The 13,366-nt window shown below is 43.9% G+C and overlaps 1 protein-coding gene across 1 annotated transcript in view; it reads left to right on the top strand.

Annotated features, from left to right (window-relative positions):
* The window catches only part of LOC138360263 (uncharacterized protein DKFZp434B061-like), a 52,904-nt gene extending 44,879 nt beyond the window's left edge, over nt 1-8,025 (top strand). Inside the window, exon 3 of the mRNA XM_069320188.1 lies at nt 7,528-8,025. Coding sequence (XP_069176289.1) covers nt 7,528-8,025 — 498 coding nt within the window. The remainder of the gene's footprint in view (nt 1-7,527) is intronic.
* The last annotated feature ends 5,341 nt before the right edge of the window (nt 8,026-13,366 follow it).

Raw genomic sequence — 13,366 nt, 5'->3', positions numbered from 1 at the left:
GTTAACTTTCAAACATTAAAAATGTAACAGCCTACCCGACACACATAATGCTAAACCATAATTTTGATATTTTGGTTTTTTTTTATTAAAAAAATATTTTTTTTTCTAAAACTTAATTTTCAATGATTTGCAACATTACTCCTTTACAACCCATCTTCATTTGCATCTTTATTATCATGCAAAATTCATTCATTTACATAGGGTGGTGGCTAGAGCCGTGCGCCACATATGCAACATGTTCACCTGCTGGCACTAGCTGCATGCATTGTTGCACAGACCCTGCGCCTGGTTCTAGTCACCATTTTCCTTAATACGCCTCACCCACCGTCCTCATGCCCAGCATCTCACCCACCGTCCTCATGCCCAGCACCTCACCCACTGCAACCCGTTCTCACACAAGACAGCACATATATGACTTAATGCTTAAAGTCAATATGTTGAATATGAATTAGTAAATATGTGATATATTCCCAGTTACTTTTTTTCCAAAGCCCAAACTCTTCCTTACGTACCAATTTACGTCTCACAGTACCCGTCCGTCAACCTAGATAGCAGAATAGTCGTGATTGGTTCAATTATAAGGAAAATTGTACTTTTCAGGTCCCACATGGGTTGTGAAATTTACCTACTATTGTCCATGCTCTTAGAATATTATAGATCAGCTACTTCCTATTGAAGGCTCGTAGTTTTGTTTTGAGAAATATTAGTTGTTCTTAGTAAATTATAATAAGCACTAAAAATGATTACATAGAATAACAGTCCTTCACCAATCAATATTATATACCATAGTTTGTGCTTTAAAAATCTTTAAAGGATGTTTTGTAGGAACGCTAACAGAAAACGATGGTTCATTGGAATGTCTATGGGGTAAACTACTGTAAACAGGATGGTATTGTGTCTACTATACCAACTACAGGATCGGTATATTGTCCACTACCACCTGTTAGGTGAGTAAGGGGTGCAATACCACAAGCAGGATGGGTATGAGGGTCACATCCACCCAGAGGATGAGTATGGGGATCACATCCACCCACAGGAAGGGTATGGGGTCCAATACCACCCACAGGATGAGTATGGCGTCCACTACAACCCACAGGATGGGTATGGGGCTCCAACCACCCATAGAATAGGTATGGGGCTCCAACCACCCATAAAATGGGTATGGGGTCCAATAACACCCACTGGATATGTATGGCGTCCATTGTCGAGCTCGCAAACCGCAGCATTCATCTCAGAACCATGCCTATTTCACGCAGATTCCTTAATAAACGTAAGAGTTTTATATGTCACAAGAAAGATAGAAATATAAGCTTTATTCTAAATACCTTACCATGGGCATATTTAAATTTAAAGCGAAGATACGTGTACTTTTATAATAGCCGAGCTCCGACCCCGGACAGATCGATCGACCGAGCAACTCTCTCTCAGAACAATGTTTATTTCACGTGAATTCGTTAATAAACATATATGTTTTATATGTCTCAAGAAAGACAGACATATAAGCTTCACTTTAAACACTTTACCATAGACATACTTAAAGTTCTAATGAAGATACATGTATTTTAAAAATTACGGAGCTCCCACCCCGTACAGACTGAACGACAGAGCAACTCTCTCTCAGATCAATGTTTATTTCACGTAAATTCGTTAACAAACACAAATGTTTTATGAGTCTTAAGCAAGATAGAAATAAGAGCTTCATTTTAAATACATTACAATAGACATATTTATAGCTCAAGTGAAGATACATATGTTTTTATAGTAGCACTCAGTAGCTTGTCGGGCATGGAGTGCAAACGCCTACGCACTTGCCGATATATTGTATAATTAACAAAGATTCGCTAATAAAGCCTAAAATCTTATATGCCTCCAGAAAGACCGAGATATGAACATTATTATGATTGCACCAAATGAAATATATCATGTTCGAGGACAAAGATATATCAATTTTAAATTAAGTTTCGACTCTCTCTTGGGTGAGAGAGATGGGGCGACTCTCGCCCCATCTATTGGAGATTCTGTGCACTAAATACCCAAAGCTACTCAAACCCTCATAGCATTATTTAAGTAATGAAGTAATATGATATATTTACTCACTATAATGTGGGTGCTGAATGCAGAACATGAGAAAACATATATTTACTCCAAATTAATGTAATTTCATTATTAAATAAGTAGCATCAAAGGAAGTCAACGGTCCAAGCGTCAATGTTGTGGAGCGACTTATCCAAGATATATCGTTGTTTGGAAATTGTTTGTTGGCATATCCAGGGGTCGCACTTCTCTGCTCAAATTATCACAAATTTAAATTATAATGTTAACAAGTAGAATACGTATTTTTAATAAAATCTAACATAACTAGCCAGAAAACATTTAACATTTATTAAAAAATATATGTTTGGAAGTTAAATCGACTTCATATTCAATTTCTTTCTTTATTATGCACCCCATACCCATCCCGTGGGCGGTGGTGTACAGGATTACAGAGGCACATAATCGGTTCAGGAACTGAACCCTCTAGTTCGTTTAGCTAAGCAAATAACAATATATGACGCTAGTTAAAAAATTATCAATGTTGTATACACATGTACACACCCTCATACATACATGTATATATATATATATATATATATATATATATATATATATATATATATATATATATATATATATATATGCGAACAAGCCTGAATGGTCCCCAGGACAATATGCAACTGAAAACTCACACCCCAGAAGTGACTCGAACCCATACTCCCAGATGCCACGCAACTGGTATGTACAAGACGCCTTAATCCACTTGACCATCACGACCGGACATAATGAGGTGATAGCCGAGGCTATTTGAACCACCCCACCGCCGGCACTCGGATAGTAATCTTGGGCATAGCATTTTACCAAATCACCTCATTCTTTGGGGCACACGTGAGGAACACAAATGCGAACAAGCCTGAATGGTCCCCAGGACAATATGCAACTGAAAACTCACACCCCAGAAGTGACTCGAACCCATACTCCCAGATGCCACGCAACTGGTATGTACAAGACGCCTTAATCCACTTGACCATCACGACCGGACATAATGAGGTGATAGCCGAGGCTATTTGAACCACCCCACCGCCGGCACTCGGATAGTAATCTTGGGCATAGCATTTTACCAAATCACCTCATTCTTTGGGGCACACGTGAGGAACACAAATGCGAACAAGCCTGAATGGTCCTCAGGACAATATGCAACAATATGCATTATGTCCGGTCGTGATGGTCAAGTGGATTAAGGCGTCTTGTACATACCAGTTGCGTGGCATCTGGGAGTATGGGTTCGAGTCACTTCTGGGGTGTGAGTTTTCAGTTGCATATTGTCCTGGGGACCATTCAGGCTTGTTCGCATTTGTGTTCCTCACGTGTGCCCCAAAGAATGAGGTGATTTGGTAAAATGCTATGCCCAAGATTACTATCCGAGTGCCGGCGGTGGGGTGGTTCAAATAGCCTCGGCTATCACCTCATTATGTCCGGTCGTGATGGTCAAGTGGATTAAGGCGTCTTGTACATACCAGTTGCGTGGCATCTGGGAGTATGGGTTCGAGTCACTTCTGGGGTGTGAGTTTTCAGTTGCATATTGTCCTGGGGACCATTCAGGCTTGTTCGCATTTGTGTTCCTCACGTGTGCCCCAAAGAATGAGGTGATTTGGTAAAATGCTATGCCCAAGATTACTATCCGAGTGCCGGCGGTGGGGTGGTTCAAATAGCCTCGGCTATCACCTCATTATGTCCGGTCGTGATGGTCAAGTGGATTAAGGCGTCTTGTACATACCAGTTGCGTGGCATCTGGGAGTATGGGTTCGAGTCACTTCTGGGGTGTGAGTTTTCAGTTGCATATTGTCCTGGGGACCATTCAGGCTTGTTCGCATTTGTGTTCCTCACGTGTGCCCCAAAGAATGAGGTGATTTGGTAAAATGCTATGCCCAAGATTACTATCCGAGTGCCGGCGGTGGGGTGGTTCAAATAGCCTCGGCTATCACCTCATTATGTCCGGTCGTGATGGTCAAGTGGATTAAGGCGTCTTGTACATACCAGTTGCGTGGCATCTGGGAGTATGGGTTCGAGTCACTTCTGGGGTGTGAGTTTTCAGTTGCATATTGTCCTGGGGACCATTCAGGCTTGTTCGCATTTGTGTTCCTCACGTGTGCCCCAAAGAATGAGGTGATTTGGTAAAATGCTATGCCCAAGATTACTATCCGAGTGCCGGCGGTGGGGTGGTTCAAATAGCCTCGGCTATCACCTCATTATGTCCGGTCGTGATGGTCAAGTGGATTAAGGCGTCTTGTACATACCAGTTGCGTGGCATCTGGGAGTATGGGTTCGAGTCACTTCTGGGGTGTGAGTTTTCAGTTGCATATTGTCCTGGGGACCATTCAGGCTTGTTCGCATATATATATATATATATATATATATATATATATATATATATATATATATATATATATATACATGTATGTATGAGGGTGTGTACATGTGTATACAACATTGATAATTTTTTAACTAGCGTCATATATTGTTATTTGCTTAGCTAAACGAACTAGAGGGTTCAGTTCCTGAACCGATTATGTGCCTCTGTAATCCTGTACACCACCGCCCACGGGATGGGTATGGGGTGCATAATAAAGAAAGAAATTGAATATGAAGTCGATTTAACTTCCAAACATATATTTTTTAATAAATGTTAAATGTTTTCTGGCTAGTTATGTTAGATTTTATTAAAAATACGTATTCTACTTGTTAACATTATAATTTAAATTTGTGATAATTTGAGCAGAGAAGTGCGACCCCTGGATATGCCAACAAACAATTTCCAAACAACGATATATCTTGGATAAGTCGCTCCACAACATTGACGCTTGGACCGTCGACTTCCTTTGATGCTACTTATTTAATAATGAAATTACATTAATTTGGAGTAAATATATGTTTTCTCATGTTCTGCATTCAGCACCCACATTATAGTGAGTAAATATATCATATTACTTCATTACTTAAATAATGCTATGAGGGTTTGAGTAGCTTTGGGTATTTAGTGCACAGAATCTCCAATAGATGGGGCGAGAGTCGCCCCATCTCTCTCACCCAAGAGAGAGTCGAAACTTAATTTAAAATTGATATATCTTTGTCCTCGAACATGATATATTTCATTTGGTACAATCATAATAATGTTCATATCTCGGTCTTTCTGGAGGCATATAAGATTTTAGGCTTTATTAGCGAATCTTTGTTAATTATACAATATATCGGCAAGTGCGTAGGCGTCTGCACTCCATGCCCGACAAGCTACTGAGTGCTACTATAAAAACATATGTATCTTCACTTGAGCTATAAATATGTCTATTGTAATGTATTTAAAATGAAGCTCTTATTTCTATCTTGCTTAAGACTCATAAAACATTTGTGTTTGTTAACGAATTTACGTGAAATAAACATTGATCTGAGAGAGAGTTGCTCTGTCGTTCAGTCTGTACGGGGTGGGAGCTCCGTAATTTTTAAAATACATGTATCTTCATTAGAACTTTAAGTATGTCTATGGTAAAGTGTTTAAAGTGAAGCTTATATGTCTGTCTTTCTTGAGACATATAAAACATATATGTTTATTAACGAATTCACGTGAAATAAACATTGTTCTGAGAGAGAGTTGCTCGGTCGATCGATCTGTCCGGGGTCGGAGCTCGGCTATTATAAAAGTACACGTATCTTCGCTTTAAATTTAAATATGCCCATGGTAAGGTATTTAGAATAAAGCTTATATTTCTATCTTTCTTGTGACATATAAAACTCTTACGTTTATTAAGGAATCTGCGTGAAATAGGCATGGTTCTGAGATGAATGCTGCGGTTTGCGAGCTCGACAATGGACGCCATACATATCCAGTGGGTGTTATTGGACCCCATACCCATTTTATGGGTGGTTGGAGCCCCATACCTATTCTATGGGTGGTTGGAGCCCCATACCCATCCTGTGGGTTGTAGTGGACGCCATACTCATCCTGTGGGTGGTATTGGACCCCATACCCTTCCTGTGGGTGGATGTGATCCCCATACTCATCCTCTGGGTGGATGTGACCCTCATACCCATCCTGCTTGTGGTATTGCACCCCTTACTCACCTAACAGGTGGTAGTGGACAATATACCGATCCTGTAGTTGGTATAGTAGACACAATACCATCCTGTTTACAGTAGTTTACCCCATAGACATTCCAATGAACCATCGTTTTCTGTTAGCGTTCCTACAAAACATCCTTTAAAGATTTTTAAAGCACAAACTATGGTATATAATATTGATTGGTGAAGGACTGTTATTCTATGTAATCATTTTTAGTGCTTATTATAATTTACTAAGAACAACTAATATTTCTCAAAACAAAACTACGAGCCTTCAATAGGAAGTAGCTGATCTATAATATTCTAAGAGCATGGACAATAGTAGGTAAATTTCACAACCCATGTGGGACCTGAAAAGTACAATTTTCCTTATAATTGAACCAATCACGACTATTCTGCTATCTAGGTTGACGGACGGGTACTGTGAGACGTAAATTGGTATGTGAGGAAGAGTTTGGGCTTTGGAAAAAAAGTAACTGGGAATATATCACATATTTACTAATTCATATTCAACATATTGACTTTAAGCATTAAGTCATATATGTGCTGTCTTGTGTGAGAACGGGTTGCCCACTGTCCTCATGCCCAGCACCTCACCCACTGTCCTCATGCCCAGCGCCTCACCCACCGTCCTCATGCCCAGCACCTCACCCACCGTTCTCATGGCCAACACCTCACCCACTGTCCTCATGCCCAGCGCCTCACCCACCGTTCTCATGGCCAACACCTCACCCACCGTCCTCATGCCCAGCACCTCACCCACCGTTCTCATGGCCAACACCTCACCCACTGTCCTCATGCCCAGCGCCTCACCCACCGTTCTCATGGCCAACACCTCACCCACTGTCCTCATGCCCAGCGCCTCACCCACCATCCTCATGGCCAACACCTCACCCACTGTCCTCATGCCCAGCGCCTCACCCACCGTTCTCATGGCCAACACCTCACCCACCGTCCTCATGCCCAGCGCCTCACCCACCATCCTCATGGCCAACACCTCACCCACTGTTCTCATGCCCAGCGCCTCACCCACTGTCCTCATGCCCAGCGCCTCACCCACCGTCCTCATGCTTACCACCTCACCCACGGCCCTTATGACCAGTGCCTCCCCAACCCACCACCTTCATGCCCAACACCTCACCAACTCACCACCCTCATGCCAAGCGCCTCACCCACGGCCCTCATGCCCAGAACCTCAGCCACGGCCATAATGACAAGTGCGTCACCCACGGCACTTATCCCCAGTGCCTCGGCCACCACCCTCAAGCCCCGTGCCTCACCCATGGCCCTTATGCCCCGTGCCTCACCGACCGACCTCATGCCCAGCACCTTACCCACTGAACTTATGCCCAGCATCTTACCCACCGCCCTTATGTCCAGTGCCTCACCCATGGCCCTCATGCCCCGTGCCTCACCGGCCTCATGCCCAGCACCTTACCCACCGCCCTTATGTCCAGTGCCTCACCCATGGCCCTCATGAACCGTGCCTCACCGACCGACCTCATGCCCCTTGCCTCACCGACAGACCTCATGCCCCGTGCCTCACCGACCGACCTCAGTCCCCGTGCCTCACCGACCGGCCTTATGCCCAGCACCTTACCCACTGAACTTATGCCCAGCACCTTACCCACCGCCCTTATGCCCAGTGCCTCACCCATGGCCCTTATGCCCAGTGCCTCACCCATGGCAATTATTCCCAGTGACTCACTTATGGCCCTTATGCCCAGTGCCTCACCCATGGCCCTGATGTCCAGCACCTTACCCACTGAACTTATGCCCAGCACCTTACCCACCGCCCTTATGCCCAGCACCTTACCCCACCGCCCTTATGCCCAGTGCCTCACCCATGGCCCTCATGCCCAGCACCTTACCCACTGAACTTATGCCCAGCACCTTACCCACCGCCCTTATGCCCAGCACCTTACCCACTGAATTATGCCCAGCACCTTACTCACCGCCCTTATACCCATAGTGCCTAACCCCTGGGCCTCATGCCCAATGCCTCACCCATGGCCCTTATGCCCAGCACCTTACCCACTGAACTTATGCCCAGCACCTTACCCACCGCCCTTATGCCCAGCACCTTACCCCACCGCCCTTATGCCCAGTGCCTCACCCATGGCCCTCATGCCCAGCACCTTACCCACTGAACTTATGCCCAGCACCTTACCCACCGCCCTTATGCCCAGCACCTTACCCACTGAACTTATGCCCAGCACCTTACCCCACCGCCCTTATGCCCAGTGCCTCACCCATGGCCCTCATGCCCAGCACCTTACCCACTGAACTTATGCCCAGCACCTTACCCACTGAACTTATGCCCAGCACCTTACCCACCGCCCTTATGCCCAGCACCTTACCCACTGAACTTATGCCCAGCACCTTACCCACCGCCCTTATGCCCAGCACCTTACCCCACCGCCCTTATGCCCAGTGCCTCACCCATGGCCCTCATGCCCAGCACCTTACCCATTGAACTTATGCCCAGCACCTTACCCACTGAACTTATGCCCAGCACCTTACCCACCGCCCTTATGCCCAGCACCTTACCCCACCGCCCTTATGCCCAGTGCCTCACCCATGGCCCTCATGCCCAGCACCTTATCCATTGAACTTATGCCCAGCACCTTACCCGACTGCCCTCATGCCCAGTGCCTAACCCACTAAACTTATGCCCATGCTCAGCACCTTACCCATCGCCCTTATGCCAAGTGCCTTACCCATGGCCCTCATGCCCAGCACCTTACCCACCGCCCTTATGCCCAGCACCTTACCCCACTGCCCTTATGCCCAGTGCCTAACCTATGGCCCTCATGTCCAGTGCCTCACCCATGGCCTTCATGCCCAGCACCTTACCCGACTGCCCTTATGCCCAGTGCCTAACCCATGGCCCTCATGCCTAGTGCCTCACCAACCTCCCAATCGACCTAATGGATCAATGGACACTATTGCTCTCTAGGGTGGAATATTGTTGGCCTCTAACAGCCCAATTCAGAGTCGGAAAAATTGTTGACCTAGAGGGTGCAAAGATCCATTTGCCGCTTGAATCCACTCTATAAGTCATCTTAATTATTGGGACCGATTAAAATTTCTTAATCTGTATTCTCTAGAGGGCAAGCAAGAGAGATACATGATAATATACACTGGAAGATATTAGAGGGACCGGAGACCAGAAGGCATGGCAGAACGTGCAGAATACCCTCGTTGAAAAGCAGTGGTGCAATAGGTACGTTGAGTGAGAACTTTATCTACATTAGAGGGCCGAGACTCTTCAACAATAATGCTACACTTAGGGGGCATAACTGGCCGGCCTCACAAGTGTTCAAGAGAGAACTTCACGAACAACTCCAAAGGATACCTGATCAACCAGGCTGTGATTCATATATCGGGCAGCGATTAGCCACATCCAACAGCCTGGTTGACCAGTCGACAAACCGGGAAGCCTGGTCGGAGACCAGGCCGCATAGCTGTTGATCCCCGGAAGGTAAGGTAATTATCAAAAGAAGGCACCGAACCAGGAAGGCTATGTAGCACCATCAAAGTGCGAAATAATCAGAGGGCGCTAAATATCACCAAGAATGCCAATACGAGAACAAAAACGCATAAGGCGAACGATATCAAAAGTATCCGATTCACCTAGAATTCTATCGAGGGACAAGTGACCGCGAGGGACGGTCGGAAAGCAAGACACACACTCGTCCTGGAAGTCGGGACATTCAGCAAGTATATGCACAACTGTAAGAGGGACAACGCAATTCGGACAATAAGGAGCAGGGCGGCGCTCCATTAAGTGACCGTGGGTTAAGCGGGTATGACCAACCCACAGCCGTGCCAAAGCAGTTTTCCACCGCCGGTTACGGTGGTAGGAGGAAGGCCACGGGGACACACTACATTTGAGAGTACGCAGCTTGTTACCAGCCACAGAGGACCAACAACCCTGCCAACGGGCAAGAATGGAAGAATGAATAACAGGATAAAAGTCGGAATAAGGAATACTTTTACGGGAGATGGGACAAGAACGGATAGTTTCCTTAGCGGCAGCATCCGCATGCTCATTGAAAGAAACACCAATATGGCTGGGAACCCATCAAAACTCTACTGATTTAAATTTACTAGAAATAAGAAACAGCCAATGTTGAATCTCGATGACCACCGGATGGACAGGATTAAAGGACCCTAGAGCCATGAGGGCACTACGTGTGGGAACCGACCTGTGAGATTTATATTTATTTAATTTATATGAATTTATATTTACGTTAATTTATATATTTCGATAGCAATTTGTATGATAATAAGTGGACTGTATTTCTGCAATAATCTCACAAATCGATCCTCTACACATTAGGGGGGGTTTATATTAAATTTATATATATGCAGCCAATCAAACTACAGTATTAACTACACATTGAAGAGGTTCCTTATCTTATTGTACAGCAGGCCTTAGTCCACCAGGTATAACCAGGATGTAGACACCAAATTATCCTCTTTGAGGTAGCTTCCATCACCCAGTAACTGGTGCACAAAGTCTTGCTTCCTCGTCTTGACCTGTCAAAAGGGCGCTAGCTGTAAAGCCAGAATCCTAATATATGACAGCTATATCAGAGAAAACACTGTACAAGGAACCATGAAGACCTGGGCTTAATTACCTTTAGTATGAGGCGATCTCGTGATCTAACCAGGTCACCCTATCTAATGACATTAATGGCCACAAATGATAGATAAATGGGTCTCGGCAGAACACTTAACTTGCATTTGGTGACAGCGTGTTGATGATGGCACACCTTTGGTTTCCATAACACTTCATCCAAGTAAAATTAACAGGAGTCGAATTTGCTCCCGTGCCTCTGGTCTTAAACAATAACAATGGCTGACCACTCCCTCACAACTGACGCCTGGCTTACTTTGTCCAGATGACAGTAAGTGATAGAAGGGTCACATTTACTCTATTTTAATTCTGATAATTAAGTTAATTTATATGAGATGTTTTTATGATGGTAAAGTTCAAAGACTAATGTATTTAAGAATAATTCCCACCATAATAGGTGGTGAATTTATAATAGTATGTGGTAAAGATATCCCGTTTTCTATAGACGGTAATTCCACTACATGTTACATTTTCTATGGGTTAACTTGTTTATACAACACAGCAGCAATATTATCTGTCTGTATGATATTATTAAATGGTGTCGGATTTTCCGACATAATTCCCCAGGGGGCTGCTCACGGATCGAAGTCCTATTTAGAACAGACGAACACCGATACTCCTCCTTCGAATTATTAGATTAATTTGATGTTAGTAGTTAGTAATCACACATTTGTGCGTCTGTTCGTACAGGACGGATGCCCCGTACTAGAGTTGCTGGGGTTAGAAGTCTAATGCGATTTCATTTCCCTGTCAACTCTTGAAAGGCTAATATTCAAGACTAATTACATATTATTTAACCCAGAAGACTGAATGTGATCAAGTACTACAGTCAAGTATGATTCAGAGACTGCAGTGAGATCAGATACATTAGATATAACTTGAAGTTTGTTCAGGTAACTGGTCACTGATATATAAACACTGAGGCCCATGGAATACATCTTGATTAAATAATAAATGTATCAAATCAGTCATCAGATTTATTGGGGTTTAATTTAGTTAATTGATTCAGAAGATTGAATAGCTTATCATTAAAGTAAAGTATGGTTCTGAGACTGCAGTGGGTTCAGTGACATTGGTCGCAGTGACTTGTAGCTGTTTAGGCTACTGTTCACTGATTTGCCACTGAGGCCTCATGAACTCATCTTCAGCTTTAAATGATGATACTAACATTAACCTCTGTTGGTATAGTCAGCTGTAATCTCCTTAGTATAATGCTACTGGAGAAATATAATCAGCTGACAAATTTAGATTTCTATTGGTATTGTTTATCTGCAGCCATAGGTCTCCCCAGGCTTGATACTGGACCTGAGAATAATTTACCTTCTGCAGAGTTTAACATGGTTATGCCCTGATATTTAGTAGGGCTACCGATGAATCGATGGCAATAGTCTGTCCCTACAAGGAGACCGAAGTCGGTGAGGTGATCAGACTTAATATTATCTGCCAATTTTATTCCTCTATTTCTCAGGAATTTGGCTGTTGCTCTCAGACCTTGAACTTGTAGGTCTACTGGTATTTTGTCCACCACAATGGCTTGTACTCGACAGACGTACCTGCCTAAGCGTACTGATGGTTGTACCACCTGGTAGACTTGAGGTCCTGCATCTGTTACAAACCCTGAGATATTGAATGACATCTGGGCTACAGGCTTTAATTGTAGTTCATCTGCCAACTTTTTAGTGACAAATGTTCTCTGGGATCCTTGGTCAAACAACCCACTGGTATGGACCTTGGCCCTCTTATTCAGGATGGTAATTTGGGCAGTAGGCAAAGTCGTATTACCTTTAGACTTTGCCGATTGGACACTCTTCGTTTGTTGCACCTTGCAGTACTGTACTGTGGTGGGAATGCTATCTTCCACCTTGGGTCTTGAATACGTTAATTTCGTATATTTGCACAGTGCTGCATGGTGCCTACCTCTTCTACACCTGTTGCAGGTGTTGAATTGGGTATCACAATAGTCTATGTTGTGTGACATGAGACATCTTGAACATCTCACTAATTCCTGGAGTCGCTCAATACGAGTGTCTCTGGTTGGATAATTAGCACAACGGTAGGTTGAATGTTTCTTTTTGCAGAACATACATGTCCCCCAGCCTACTGCACGTTTGGAAGTTACCGGTTTGGGTGAACTAGTAACAGTAGGCTTGGAGGATTCTGCTGCATTGTCAGATTTTCTGCAACTTGTGTTAGAGTAATTGACTGATGTTTATTTGGGGAAGTTGTTTTACCCTTTAATTGACTCTTATTTTCTATTTCTGAAGGCTTGCAAGAGGCTTTAACTTTCTCATTTGCACGTCGTTTGTTTATGATGGAATGTAAACCTTCAGCGATGTCCTGTACTGTCAGGATGGTGTTATGTTGATGTGCATATAATTCATCTAGTATATCGCTGGACAATTTTCGTTGAAGGACTACTTTGGTCATCCATTCACTAGTAGTTATATCAACCTTAAGACTGAATGTTCTTAGTAGTGACTCAAACTCCATGCTGAAGGATTGTAATGAGTCAGCAGTCTGATCAGGTTGAGGTAAGTCCAACAATTGTAGTACTAGATGTATGACAGTTTTCTC

Source organism: Procambarus clarkii, unplaced genomic scaffold (assembly GCF_040958095.1).
Source record: "Procambarus clarkii isolate CNS0578487 unplaced genomic scaffold, FALCON_Pclarkii_2.0 HiC_scaffold_104, whole genome shotgun sequence".
Lineage (NCBI taxonomy): Eukaryota > Metazoa > Arthropoda > Malacostraca > Decapoda > Cambaridae > Procambarus > Procambarus clarkii.
This window is presented reverse-complemented; position numbering and strand designations above follow the sequence as displayed.